General features: G+C 40.0%; 1 protein-coding gene across 1 annotated transcript; it reads left to right on the forward strand.

The window, feature by feature from the left end:
* Positions 1 to 7,047: 7,047 nt before the first annotated feature.
* Positions 7,048 to 8,207, forward strand: LOC120879575 (acidic leucine-rich nuclear phosphoprotein 32 family member B-like). The gene has a single exon (XM_040262595.1). It carries the CDS (start codon positions 7,049 to 7,051, stop codon positions 7,742 to 7,744), a length of 696 nt encoding a protein of 231 aa, XP_040118529.1. The 5' UTR covers position 7,048; the 3' UTR covers positions 7,745 to 8,207.
* Positions 8,208 to 14,936: the final 6,729 nt, after the last annotated feature.

A 14,936-nucleotide genomic window follows, 5' to 3' on the forward strand; every position in this document is an offset into this window, starting at 1 on the left:
TGCCTGGGAAAAATAAGATACCCAGATGACAGAAATGTTCTCAGTACACTTCCCGTGTGCTTTTTCCCTGTGGAAATAATAATTGAATTAATACAATTCTTACCTTCAACTTGGTAGAAGGTGTTTATCAAACTGCTCTCAGACTCCATGCCTGGATAATTCTGTTGCTTGAGCTGTTTGGCACATTGGTTGTCAAGTAACTTGAATGAAGTCAATTTCCTTCTTTGTACTTTAATGTTTTCATTTGCAATAGCAATATAGCACCTATCTATTGAGAACTCAATTTTTCAAAATATATTCATATAAATGTTTGAGGACACAGTTGAATGGTATTTCATAATTGCAAAGGAGAGCTTAGGAAAGGAACAGGAGGAAACTTCTGTTACCATCCACTGTGGTAATAATTTAGCTGGATAAAAGGCATGAAGTCCATTTTGCAAGTCAGTTTGTAATTTTTGCATTTTAAACTATTTTAGACTGTCTACCTTAATGGACAACAGCAGCTGCTAAATCTTAAAGGGACATTATCTGGCCTTTGCTTTAAATGTCTTTTTTATTGTTTAGTTTTTGGTTTTGGTTTTGTTGTTAATGCTACAGTGTCTGGCATATATGTTTTCCTTAAATAAATGAACGAATGAAATGCAGCCATCCAAATTCTATACTCCCAAATTAACTAAGGACTATGTGACAGCCTAAAATCAACACATTCCAGGAAATAATTTGAAGAAAGTACATTAAACCAATGGACAGGTAAGTCCATGACTCATTTGAAAAAAATTAATACTATTTTACAACTAATAAAATAAAAGCCAATACCGTGAGAAGGCAATTAAGAAAGGTCTGTTGTGCCTTGATTTACTTTGGTCTGCTTTCTTATTCTGTTAGAAACAGCTGATGCCATTAGAAACAGTTGGATGTTTGTAATACAGATTAAATGAAAAAAAATACACTTTCATATTTCAAGTTATTTTCCTTGTACTGAGATCCGGCTCCCACTCACCTTTACTATCCTCCATTGGAATGTTTTTGTTTTTTGGTGGATGTTACCCATTCAAAGCCCCATAAAATAGTAGATTTCCAAGTTGAGTTCTCTTATCAGTTAGCTATCCTGTTCCTATCCCCAGAGCCTCCCCTAGTGAAAGCTCTAAACCCTAACCACTGGACCACCAGGAAATTCCCATCACATTTCTACCATTTGTTATCATTGTGATATCTTCATCTTGTCTCCCGTACAAAAGAAACTCCTTGAAGACTGGAAGAAGCTGTGTCTCTGACCACTGCATAGCTGTTATGGAACCTGGTACAGTGTCAGAGTACAGCTGCACCAGATCAATGTTTGTTGACTGACTGATTGACTGGAGGAATATTAAAGGGTCAAATTAAATTTTACCTTATTTTTTGGTGTTCCCCTCCATTTCCTTTATAACTCTTTCTCCCCTCCCCCTATACCAGGCAGATGCCTAGTGTCTTCTCCTGCTACTTTCTAACTGTCCAGCTTTTCCCATCCCCACCCTTCATGCATTACTTGCTAAACCCATTCCCTCAGACGTGCTCACTGCCAGGGGTCTGGGTTCAATTCCTGGTTGGGGAACTAAGATTCTGCAAGCCGTGCATTGTGTGGCCAAAAAAAAAAAGGTAGAGTGTGGTAAAGGACATACATTCTTTCATCCTCGTCCTCAAATTTCTCTCCTCCCATTTTTTTCTTAATCCACCCTAAAAAGGTTCTTTCCCATACCACTTTTCCAAAAATGTCACCCGTGACCAATTGCTAAATCGAATGGTCAGTTCTAAGTCCTTATCTGATTTATTAGCAGCACTTGTTGCAATTCATCCTTCTCCCCAAATTTCTGTCTTCCCTTGGTTTCTAGGATAACACACTCTCTTGGATTTTATCTCCTCTCTCTGGTCTCCTTTGTATCCTTCGTTGCCTCATCATCTTCTCTTAAATTTCTTTACAATTTGAGTGTCTCAAAACCTAGTTGTTGGTCCTCTTCTCTATCTACCCTTACCCCCTTGATCTCATCTAGGCTTATGACTCTAAATAGTACCTTCTTGCTGATGACTCCCAAATTTGTGTCTCCAACCTAACGCTTTCTTCTGGACTTGATACTTATAAATCCAATTGGATTCATGACACCCCACTTGAATGTCTAATAAACATCTTATATTCAGCATGTTTATATATTGAAACTGAAGTCCTGATCTACCCTCACCCTCCAGAACTAAAAAATCCTATTTAACACACAACTTGCCCTTCTTAGCTTCTGGCTACTCTATCCTTCAATTTGCCCAGGCTCAAAACCTTGAAGTCAACTGTGAGCCCTCTCTTTGTCTCACATCCCACATGCAATCTGTCAGGAAATCCTGTTGGCTCTACCTTTTCTAAAAAAATATCCAAAATTTCACCATTTTTCACTGTCTCCACTGCTACCACACTGGTCCAATTAACTTGGTCCTCTCAGGTTCTCTTACCATCTTTTTTTTGGCCATGCTGCACAGCTTGCAGGTTTTTAGACTGGCAATCAGAGATTGAACCCAGGCCCTCAGGAGTGAAGGTGCAGGGTCCTGACCACTGGACCACTAGGTAATTCCCAGGTTTTCTTAGTTTTTAACTGATATCTCTACTATGTTTGCCCTCCTTCTCTGTAGTGTATTATTAACCTAGATGCCAAAGTAATTATTTTAAAACAAAAGTCAGATCATGTCAGAACTGTTCAAAACCCTTCAGTGGCTTCCTTTTTCATTCACATAAAAGTTAAAGTCCTTACAGATGGCCAAAAGGGCTCTGGATGATGACTCCTCTCCCACCATTCTCTCCCTTGCCCTCTCTGCCCTAAAATTTTCCCCAACACACCAGGAATTCTCAGGACCTTTGCGCTAGCCATCCCTTTGCCTAGAAAACTCTTTCCCCAGATGTCTGCATGACTAACTCTCTCTGCACCTTCAAATCTGTGCTTAAGTGGTGCAGTTACAAGGGGACCTACCCTGACTGCCTTATTTAACACTGCAAATTATGCACCTCCATTTTTCTTCATACTTCATTATTATTTTACTTTACCAGTTTCATTTTACTTTACTTTTTCATTTTTTCATAGCACTTAGCACTATTTAAGCTACTATATAACTTACTTATTTACAAGTATATTGTCTATCTTTCCCTGCTAGAATCTGAGCTCCATGAGGGAAGGGGTCTTTCTCTTCTTTATTCACTGATATTTCTCAAGAACCTAGAACATTGTCTGTTTATAGGTACTTAATAAAATGTGTTAAATTAAAATGGAATTCATTCAACATCCATTTGGCATATACATATTTAGCATCTCCTATGTCCCAAGAACTGTTCTAGAGGCTTGATGTTCAGCAGTGAATAAGATAGACTTGTCCAAATATTCATGGAACTCACTATTAGCAGGGATAATAGACTCCGAGCAAGTAATGGCAATGTGATAATTGTTGGGAGTAGGTAGTGTTATGGGGACATATACCGGGCATCTCACTGAGGCTTGGGAGTTAGAAAGACTCCCTAAAGGAAAAGATTGAAGTTCAAACCTGAAGAAGGTATGAGTGGGAACTAGCTAGCTAGTCAGTTCATTATCAGTTCAGTCGCTCACTCATGTCTGACTCTTTGCTATCCCATGGACTGTAGCACACCAGGCTTCCCTGTCCATCACCAACTCCCAGAGTCTACTCAAAATCATGTCCATTGAGTTGGTGATGCCATCCAACCATCTCATCCTCTGTCATCCCCTTCTCTTTCCACCATCAGTCGTTCCCAGCATCAGGGTCTTTTGATATGGGTCAGTTCTTCGCATCAGGTGGCCAAAGTATTGGAGCTTCAGCTTCAACATCAGTCCTTCCAATGAACACCCAGGACTGATCTCCTTTAGGATGGACTGGTTGGATCTCCTTGCAGTCCAAGGGACTCTCAAGAGTCTTCTACAACAACACAGTTCAAAAGCATCAATTCTTCAGCACTCAGCTTTCTTTATAGTCGAACTCTCACATCCATACATGACTACTGGAAAAACCATAGCTCTGACTAGATGGACCTTTGTTGGCAGTTATTTCTCTGTTTTTTAATAAGCTGTCTAGGTTGCTCATAGCTTTTCTTCCAAGGAGCATGTGTCTTTTAATTTCATGGCTGCAGTCACCATCTGCAGTGATTTTGGAGCCCCCCAAAATAAAGCCTGACACTGTTTCCACTGTTTCCCCATCTATTTGCCATGAAGTGATGGGACCGGATGCCATGATCTTAGTTTCCTGAATGTTGAGCTTTAAGCCAACTTTTTCACTCTCCTCTTTCACTTTCATCAAGAGGCTCTTTAGTTCTCCTTCACTTTCTGCCATAAGGGTGGTATCATCTGTATATCTGAGGTCATTGATATTTCTCCCGGCAATCTTAATTCCAGCATGTGCTTCATCCAGACTGGCATTTCTCATGATGTACTCTGCATATAAGTTAAATAAGCAGGGTGACAATATACAGCCTTGACATACTCCTTTCCCGATTTGGAACCAGTCTGTTGTTCCACGTCCAGTTCTGACTGTGGCTTCTTGATCTGCATAGATTTCTCAGGAGGCAGATCAGATGGTCTGGTATTCCCATCTCTTAGAGAATTTTCCACAATTTGTTGGGATCTATGGAGTTAAAGGCTTTAGCGTAGTCAATAAAGCAGAAGTAGATATTTCTGGAACTCTCTTGCTTTTTCTTTGATCCAGTGGATGTTGGAAATTTGATCTTTGGTTCCTCTGCCTTTTCTAAATCCAGCTTGAACATCTGAAGCTAGCTAGTGGAAAGGGCCAAAAGAGAGTTCTAGACTGAGAAAACAAGTTGAGATAGTATTAATAAAGGCATATCAAAATGGAATATTTTGTTCATGGCTTGGGGGGAGGAGAAGGCAGCATGACTGAGATCATATTGAAAATAAATTAACCATTAAAATGAGTTACCCAGGTAAGATGGTGAAGATTGGTAAGTGGGTAGAAGTGTGCCAGATGAAGATACCAGTTTAAGCTTAAAATTAAGAGATAGGAAAAATATGGAGCTTATAAGATACAGTTTGCCCAGAGCATAGGGTTAGAAAGTCCTAAGAAAGGAAAGGTAGATTGCAACCAAGAAGGTGGTAGGGAAGTCCTGGCAGATTTTTAAGCAGAATTGTAACAACCAAAACTGCTCTTTGCTGCTGCTGCTAAGTCGCTTCAGTCGTGTCCAATTATAGAGAGATTTAATTTAGCTGCAGGATATAGACACTCCTTATTGCCAAATTCAGACTTAAATTGAAGAAAATAGGGAAAACCACTAGACCATTCAGATATGACCTAAATCAAATCTCTTATGATTATACAGTGGAAGTGAGAAATAGATTCAAGGGATTACCAAAAATATAATAGGAGCATTTTGAATGATGTCATTAATAATTTAAATATAGTAGATCTAATTTAATTAATTGATATTAATCATATTCTACACAAATATATTTAAAATTTTGTGTCTCATACATTGTTAATAGATGTCCATAGGACATTTAGGAAAACTGGTAAAAAGATAAACATTACTAAATTCCAGAAAGTAGAAATCTTTTTTTTGTGTGTGATTCAGTTATACATATACACATGTGTTATTTTTGAAATTATTTTCCGTTATAGGTTATTACAAGATATCGACTATAGTTCACTGTGCTATACAGTAAACCTTTGTTGCTTATTGCATATCTATTTTTTAAATTAGAAATCTAGCATTCTAGAACAGAATAGCACTCTAGAATAGAATGCTGCTGCTGCTGCTAAGTCACTTCAGTCGTGTCCGACTCTGTGCGACCCCATAGACGGCAGCCCACCAGGCTCCCCTGTCCCTGGGATTCTCCAGGCAAGAACACTGGAGTGGGTTGCCGTTTCCTTCTCCAATGCATAAAAGTGAAAAGTGAAAGGAAGTCGCTCAGATTTCTAATTTTAAAAATAGATATGCAACATTCTATTCTGGAGAAGGCGATGGCACCCCACTCCAGTACTCTTGCCTGGAAAATCCCATGGACGGAGGAGCCTGGTAGGCTGAAGTCCATGGGGTCGCTAAGGGTTGGACACGACTGAGCGACTTCACTTTCACTTTTCACTTTCATGCATTGGAGAAGGAAATGGTGACCCACTCCAGTGTTCTTGCCTGGAGAATCCCAGGGACGGGGGAGCCTGGTGGGCTGCCGTCTATGGGGTCGCACAGAGTCGGACACGACTGAAGCGACTTAGCAGCAGCAGCATTCTATTCATACTAAGTTAAACAAGAACAATCAAAATGTCATAAAATTTTAGTTAGGCAAAAATTCATAAGTTTTCTAATATATATATTATACATAGTATTTATATATAAGTATACAAAAGCTTTTCTACTATGCTTGATAAAGGCTTAGGAAAGAACATCAAACCAAAAAAGAGGTGGAGAAATTGGAAAACACACACTTTTTAAAATGGGAACACTGAATATAAAATAGAAAGAGTGAAGCAAACTAGATGAAAGTAAAAGATACTCCAGTTTTTTTTTTAAACACGGCTGCTCATTACAAGTATATCTGGAGCTCTGTCAAAAAAATAAACAGTACCTGGGCATTTGTATTTTTCAAAAAATTCCAAGATAATTCTGATATGCATCTGGACTTTTAAAAGTGATTACAGGTTTTTCTGTTAAAGGTAGTTTTAGTGATATAGAATCCTGTAAGTTTTCTGTTGATCAAACATTATACAATGATATTGAGTAATAGTTACATAATCACAATATTAAAAATGTTTATCAGTTTTCACAATCAATAACCAGACAAATTCTAAAAGATAATTACAGCTTTTCCCTCCATGGTTTCTCTCCGCTCCCGGGAGTAGCCTGGCTCGAGGGGCTCCGCTCGCCTGCCCGCACGCCGCCCGCCGCCCAGGACCGCGCCGTCGGCCTGTGCCTCGAGCAGACAGACCCCTTCCGACGGCCCTCGCTGCGCAGGCTGGGCCGCCTCTCCCCGCTGCGCCCCCGCCGCGGAAAGTTAAGTTTCAAGAGGAGGGAAGAGAGAGAAACATGGACGTGAAGAGGAGGATCTACCTGGAGCTGAGGAACCGGACCCCGGCAGCTGTTCGAGAACTTGTCCTGGACAATTGCAAATCGAATGATGGGAAAATTGAGGGCTTAACAGCTGAATTTGTGAACTTGGAGTTCCTCAGTTTAATAAATGTAGGCTTGATTTCAGTTTCAAGTCTTCCCAAACTACCTAAATTGAAAAAGCTTGAGCTCAGTGACAACAGAATCTGTGGAGGTCTGGATATGTTAGCAGAAAAACTTCCAAATCTTACACATCTAAACTTAAGTGGAAATAAACGGAAAGATATCAGCACCCTGGAACCTTTGACAACGCTGGAAGGTCTGAAGGGCCTGGATCTGTTCACCTGTGAGGTTGCTAACCTGAATGACTACCGAGAGAGTGTCCTCCGGCTCCTGCCCCAGCTGGCCTGCCTGGATGGCTGTGACCGAGAGGATCGTGAAGCCCCGGATTCAGATGCCGAGGTGGATGGTGTGGACGAAGAAGAGGATGATGAAGGAGGAGATGAGGATAAGGAGGAGGAGGAAGATGGGGAGGAAGAAGAGTTTGATGATGAAGAGGATGGTGATGAAGACGAAGATGTAGACGGGGAGGAGGATGAAGATGAAGTCAGTGGGGAGGAAGAAGAATTTGGACACGATGGAGAGGTTGATGATGAAGATGATGGACGAAGATGAGGATGAAGAAGAGGAAGAAAGCGGGAAAGGTGGAAAGAGGAAGAGAGAAACAGATGACGAAGGAGACGATGATTAAGAAGACCCCAAGAACCTGCAAAAAAAAAGCTGTTCAGTAGTGGTTGGACTGCTGACATGGATTTGGTAGCTTTTTTTTTTTAAGAAAAATAAAAGGGTAGCCGTGATACAAACCCCAGGACACCCACCCAACCCAAAGAGCCAAAGAATAGCTCCTGTGACATTTCACCTTCCTCCACTTAGTCCCTCTTGGAAATACACCACCAAGCTTGGGGACTTCACCCCAACAAAATCATAAACGTTGTTAGGTTTTTGTGTAAGACTTGCTGTAGCGTGGATAGCTGTGACTAGTGAGTCAACTGTCCGTGGCTACCAGTTACACCAAGATTGTAACAGCATTTTTACTTTCTGTACAACAAAGAAGCTTTGTAAATAAAATCTTAACATTAAAAAAAAAAACATAATTACAATTTTTGCAAGCCATAATGGAAACATAATTAACCTAACAATATAAAATAATTACATACAGTTTAGGGGGTCAAGCAGAGCGATGTGGTAAGTGGAAATGGCCTACATACACATGTTTTCATCTGCTCAGCCAGTCCATATCCTTTGGTTGGTGCATTTAATTCATTTACATTTAAGATAATTATCAATATGTATGATCCTATTACCATTTTCTTAACTGTTTTGGGTTTATTTTCTGTAGGTAGGGCTTTTCTTTCTCTTGTTTTCTGCCTAAAGAAGTGCCTTTAGCATTTGTTGTAAAGCTGGTTTGATGGTGCTGAATTTTTTTAACTTTTGCTTGTCTGGAAAGCTTTTGATTTCTCCATCAAATGTGAAGGAGAGTCTTTCTGGGTAGAATATTCTTTGTTATAGTTTCTTCCCTTTCATAACTTTAAATATGTCATTCCATTCCCTTCTGGCTTGTAGAGTTTCTGTTGAGAAATCCACTGACAGCCTAATGGGAGTTCCCTTGTAAGTTATTTGTCATTTTTCCCATGTTGCTTTTAAAATTTTCCGTGTCTCAGTGTATTTCTCCTCTGGTTTATCTGGCCTGGGACTCTCTGTGCTTCCTGGACTTGGTTGATTATTTCCTTTCCCATGTTGGGGAATTTTTCAGGTATTGTCTCTTCAAATATTTTCTCAGGTCCTTTCTCTCTCTCTCTTCTCCTTCTGGGTCCCCTATAGGGTGAATGTTCATGCATTTAATGTTGTCCCAGAGGTCTGTTAGGCTGACTTCATTTCTTTTCATTCTTTTTTCTATACTCTGTTCTGTGGCAATGAGTCCCACCATTCTATCCTCCAGGTCATTTATCTGTGCTTCTGCCTCAGTTATTCTACCATGGATTCCTTCTAATGTATTATTCATTTCTCTTTGTTTGTCCTTTAATTCTTCTAGGTCTTTAGTAAACATTCCTTGCATCATCTCAATTTTTGCCTCCATTCTTTTTTCTGAGATCCTGAATCATATTCACTATCATTATTCTGAATTCTTTTTCTGGAAGGTTGCTTATGTCCACTTCGTTTAGTTGTTTTTCTGGAGTTTTATCTTGTCCTTTCACCTGGGACACAACTTTCTGCTTTTTCATGCTGATTAACTTTCTGAATGTGGTTTTGTTTTAGCCACTATGGGATTGTGGTTCTGAACCCATATCTCCTAAATTTCCTGAATTGGCAGGCAGGTTCTTTACCACTAGTGCCATCTGGAAAGCCTATATATTCATACATATGTGTGTGTGTGTGTGTGTGTGTGTATGTCAAAGATATCTCAATAAAGCTGTTTAAAAAATACTGAGGCTGGGCACCACCCCAGGTGAAATGAATCAGAATCTCTTGCAGTGGAACCCAGGCATCAGTGTGACAGGGGTGGTTTCTCAGGGCTCCCCAGAACTCTCATTTTGGATTGGTAAAACCACAAGCTTTGGAAGGGAACTTTGTCAATGGCCTCTTGGGACCTCCCTTTTGGAAGCCTCCAGGAATAACCAGACTTGGTCAGTTTGACACAATTTGGTACCAGACACTCTTTGGAGATGTTAATCCACTCTGAGTGGTTCAGAGGGGGAGGTTTCCTGCAGGTCTTGGAGTGATCCCGCTTTTACATGTTGTCTGTCTCTACTCTCACATAGCATTCACAGGACTCTTCCTAATGGGCAAACCTTCCCTCATTTTTCAGGTTCTATGGGTGAGGAGGGGCACTTCACTAGGTGATTAGATGAACCAAATAAAAAGAAACCTGGAATAAGAAGGTTGGCTAGGAATCTGTGCTGTAGTCCAAGCACTAGGCTGTGGGTAGGGTGATAACTGCAGGACAGAAAAGGAATGGAAAGGAGAGGGGAGGGGGCAGGAATGGAAGATTAAATTAATTGTATTCGATTTAAACTATTCTCTTTGTACTAAAACTTTTAAAAGTTTACAGAGGAATAACTGAAGTCCCTGGGGAAGGGGTGATTCACAGAGCATCTCAACACAGAAAATTATGTGAAAACTGACCACCATTGACACCTTGACAAGCTAACGACAGGCTTTAATTTATCATTTGAATAATGTTTTTCCTTTGTAACTGTGAATATTGTATTCTTTTGACCCTAAATCACACAAAGGCTGAGCTATTGATAAATGAATTTTAGAAGAGCAAGCAATCACTTGGGATATGAAGGTTAGACCACACACACACACACGATAAACTCCAATAATCAAATATTATAGTCAAGATAATTTTTTATTCTGATAGTCTTAAAGAACTTTGCAACACTTGGCTTTTCTTTGAATATGCAAGCAAGAGGTTAAAAAAAAATTAATGAAATAAAAAATGTCTTCAAATTAACTTCCGTAATGTGTCTCCCACATTGTTCAAATTGGCTTTTTCAGATAAGAAATATAACTGCTTGACATACATCAGTGTTCCCAGATGTATTTAGAGGCAACATGTTGTTTATCAAATCCCTTTCATGTTTTTCCCTCTGTGTTCAGGGACTTAGCACAATCATGTAACTGTCTCAATAGCTATCCTGCTGAGTTAATACCATACTTATTATTTCATTTTAGAAGTTTTCTGTTCCACTATTTGAATTCAATAGCAAGAATCTCAATTACAAAGTGAGCCAAATTGAAATGTTTTTGATAGAGATGATATATGATATGAGATTTTAGAAAATGGAATATTTGTAAGTTTTAAACAGCTTGAAATCACTGACTTTATATATATTAAAATATACATTTATATAAAACATAATATAAAATGTTTATATTTATTAAAATATAAAATATGTATTTCATCCAGGCAGACTGGATGAAGCACAAGCTGGAATCAAGATTGCAGGAAGAAATATCAATAACTTCAGATATGCAGATGATACCACCCTTATGGCAGAAAGTGAAGAAAAACAAAAGAGCCTCTTGATGAAAGTGAAAGAGCAGGGTGAAAACATTGGCTTAAAGCTCAACATTCAGAAAAATAAGATCAAGACATCCAGTCCCATTAGTTCAGTTCAGTTCAGTTCAGTTCAGCTCAGTCGCTCAGTTGTGTCCGACTCTTTGCGACCCCATGAAAAGCAGCATGCCAGGCCTTCCTGTCCATCACCAACTCCCGGAGTTCACCCAAACTCATATGCATCGAGTCAGTGATGCCATCCAGCCATCTCATCCTCTGTCGTCACCTTCTCCTCCTGCCTCCAATCCCTCCCAGCATCAGAGTCTTTTCCAATGAGTCAACTCTTTGCATGAGGTGGCCAAAGTACTGGAGTTTCAGCCTCAGCATCAGTCCTTCCAATGAATACGCAGGACTAATCTCCTTTAGAATGGATTGGTTGGATCTCCTTGCTCCAGGGGACTCGCAAGAGTCTTCTCCAACATCACAGTTCAAAAGCATCAATTCGTCGGCACTCAGCTTTCTTTATAGTCCGACTCTCACATCCATACATGACCACAGGAAAAACCATAGCCTTGACCAGACAGACCTTTGTTGACAAAGTAATGTCTCTGCTTTTTAATATGTTGTCTAGGTTGGTCATAACTTTCCTTCCAAGGAGTAAGCGTCTTTTAATTTCATGGCTGCAGTCACCATCTGCAGTGATTTTGGAGCCCCCAAAATGAAGTCAGCCACTGTTTCCACTGTTTCCCCATCTATTTGCCATGAAGTGATGGGACCAGATGCCATGATCTTCGTTTTCTGAATGTTGAGCTCTAAGCCAAATTTTTCACTCTCCTCTTTCACTTTCATCAAGAGGCTTTTTAGTTCCTCTTCACTTTCTGCCATAAGGGTGGTGTCATCTGCATATCTGAGGTTCTTGATATTTCTCCCAGCAATCTTGATTCCAGCTTGTGCTTCTTCCAGCCCAGCGTTTCTCATGATGTACTCTGCATATAAGTTAAATAAGCTGGGTGACAATATACAGCCTTGACATACTCCTTTTTCTATTTGGAACCAGTCTGTTTGTTGTTCCATGTCCAGTTCTAACTGTTGGTTCCTGACCTGCATACAGGTTTCTCAAGAGGCAGATCAGATGGTCTGGTATTCCCATCTCTTTCAGAATTTTCCACAGTTTATTGTGATCCACACAGTCAAAGGCTTTGGCATAGACAATAAAGCAGAAATAGATGTTTTTCTGGAACTCTCTTGCTTTTTCAATAATCCAGGGGATGTTGGCAATTTGACCTCTGGTTCCTCTGCCTTTTCTAAAACCAGCTTGAACATCTGGAAGTTCACAGTTCATGAATTGCTGAAACCTGGCTTGTAGAATTTTAAGCATTACTTTACTAGTATGTGAGATGAGTGCAATTGTGCAGTAGTTTGAGCATTCTTTGGCATTGCCTTTCTTTGGAATTGGAATGAAAACTGACCTTTTCCAGTCCTGTGGCCACTGCTGAGTTTTCCAAATTTGTTGGCATATTGAGTGCAGCATTTTCATAGCCTCATCTTTCAGGAGTTGATATAGCTCAATTGGAATTCCATCACCTCCACTAGCTTTGTTTGTAGTGATGCTTCCTAAGGCCCACTTTACTTCACATTCCAGGATGTCTGGCTCTAGGTGAGTGATCACAGCATCGTGATTATCTGGGTCGTGAAGATCTTTTTTTTACAGTTCTTCTGTGTATTCTTGCCATCTCTTCTTAACATCTGCTTCTGTTAGGTCCCTACCATTTCTGTTCTTTATTGAGCCCATCTTTGCATGAAATGTTCCCTTGCTATCTCTAATTTTCTTGAAGAGATCTCTAGTTTTTCCCATTCTATTGTTTTCCTCTATTTATTTGCACTGATTGCTGAGGAAGGCTTTCTCATCTCTCCTTGCTATTCTTTGGAACTCTGCATTCAAATGGGCATATCTTTCCTTTTCTCCTTTGCTTTTCGCTTCCCTTCTTTTCACAGCTATTTCTAAGGCCTCCTCAGACAGCCATTTTGCTTTTTTGCATTTCTTTTCCTTGGGGATGGTCTTGATTCCTGTCTCCTGTACAATGTCATGAACCTCTATGCATAGTTCATCAGGCACTCTATCAGATCTAGTCCCTTAAATCTATTTCTCACTTCCACTGTATAGTTCATAAGGGCTTTGATTTAGGTCATACCTGAATGGTCTACTGGTTTTCTCTACTTTCTTCACTTTCAGTCTGAATTTGGCAATAACGATTTCATGATCCGAGCCACAGTCAGCTCCTGGTCATGTTTTTGCTGACTGTATAGAGCTTCTCCGTCTTTGGCTGCAAATAATGATAGTATCTGAAAAACCCACAAAGACCCAAAGAACTATGATGTTTTTTACTATGTGTTTTTTACTTGCATGAGAATGTTGATTCAGGTGGGCATATCAGCCACACCTAATAATAAAAGATTTGGCATCACTGACTTAAAATAAGAAAAACGTGCAAATGTATTTTCCAACAGTCTTTGGTGGATGAACACTTAGTTTAAGGGCTTTAATGCACAGAGACATGGACTCTCAATTCCATAGTCTTCTCAGCACAGTGCCTCCAGACCCAGACTTGATCACTGTAGGTAGAGTGTTAGCCATCTGATAAGCTGTCAGGTGGAAAAAGAACGTGCAGATCTCTACCCTTGACTTTCCAGAACTGTCTGAGGCATTATGTCATACAATGGTTGACTTGTTGCATCTTTGTTCTTACCTTCCAGAGAATAGAAATGCCCAACAGTTTTTTTTTTTTAATCTATTTTTACTTTATTTTACTTTACAATACTGTATTGGTTCTGCCATACATTGACACAAATCCACCACGGGTGTACATGAGTTCCCAAACTTAACCCCCCTCCCATCTCCCACCTCGTATCATCTCTCTGGATCATCCACGTGCACCAGCCCCAAGCATCCTGTATCCTGCATCGAACATAGACTGATGTTGGCATTTAATGACTGCAGTGATTGAGAAACATCTATGACCATTTTTATCCAGGGACATTTTTTAGGCTTTTTGAATGCCAAGCCCCATGCTTTTATTTGACAGAATGAAATTTCCATACTAGAAAGGTTAGACATTTAAAACGTGTCCTCTAATATTTAAAAATAACTTTATGTGATATTTTATTTTATTTTTTACTCTCTTTGCCTGTCTCTCTGTCTCTGATAATTCTGGAATATACAGAATCCTTAGACTGTCCTTCTTCTCATCTCCCTCTCTCTGTTAATCCATTTTTGGGTTCAGCATGAAATCAGTCTCATTGATTTCCCCGTCTTGGAGCTTGTACTGAGAGCATAGTTAACTTGTATTGTTAACTTGTACTGAGAGCATAGTTAACTCATACTTGCAAGTTAACTTGTATTGGGGTGAGCAACTAGGGCTTTGCCTTCTTCCTTTCAGGCTTCAGATACCTAGTTGTAGAGTAGATGGATACAGAAAAACTATGGCAACTCTGGTAATCAAGGCTGTTTACCTAGGCTGTTGCTAGGCAATGGGAGGAAACACAGGATGCCTTGTACTTGGGTCTTAGGACTGCACTGGGAATAAAGATCTGCCAGTCTTTCCTTTTCCTCAGGGGATGTGCAGGTGCAGGGTAGACCCAGCATATGGAGATTCAGCATAGCATCTGGACTTCCCTCTGGGGTTCATGCTTGCAGCTCATCACCATTCCTTGCTCTGATGCCACATTCTGACAATGGGGCTCTTGTGCATCAGTAAACATCTCTTCTCCCCAGCACATTCTCCTTTCCCCTCCTGATTTATTTCC

This window comes from Oryx dammah, unplaced genomic scaffold (assembly GCF_014754425.2).
Source record: "Oryx dammah isolate SB20612 unplaced genomic scaffold, SCBI_Odam_1.1 HiC_scaffold_20, whole genome shotgun sequence".
Classification (NCBI taxonomy): Eukaryota; Metazoa; Chordata; class Mammalia; order Artiodactyla; family Bovidae; genus Oryx; species Oryx dammah.

What these genes read in the sequence shown, in the direction of transcription:
- LOC120879575 (XM_040262595.1), top strand. Translation starts at nt 7,049, where the DNA reads ATGGACGTGAAGAGGAGGATCTACCTGGAGCTGAGGAACCGGACCCCG.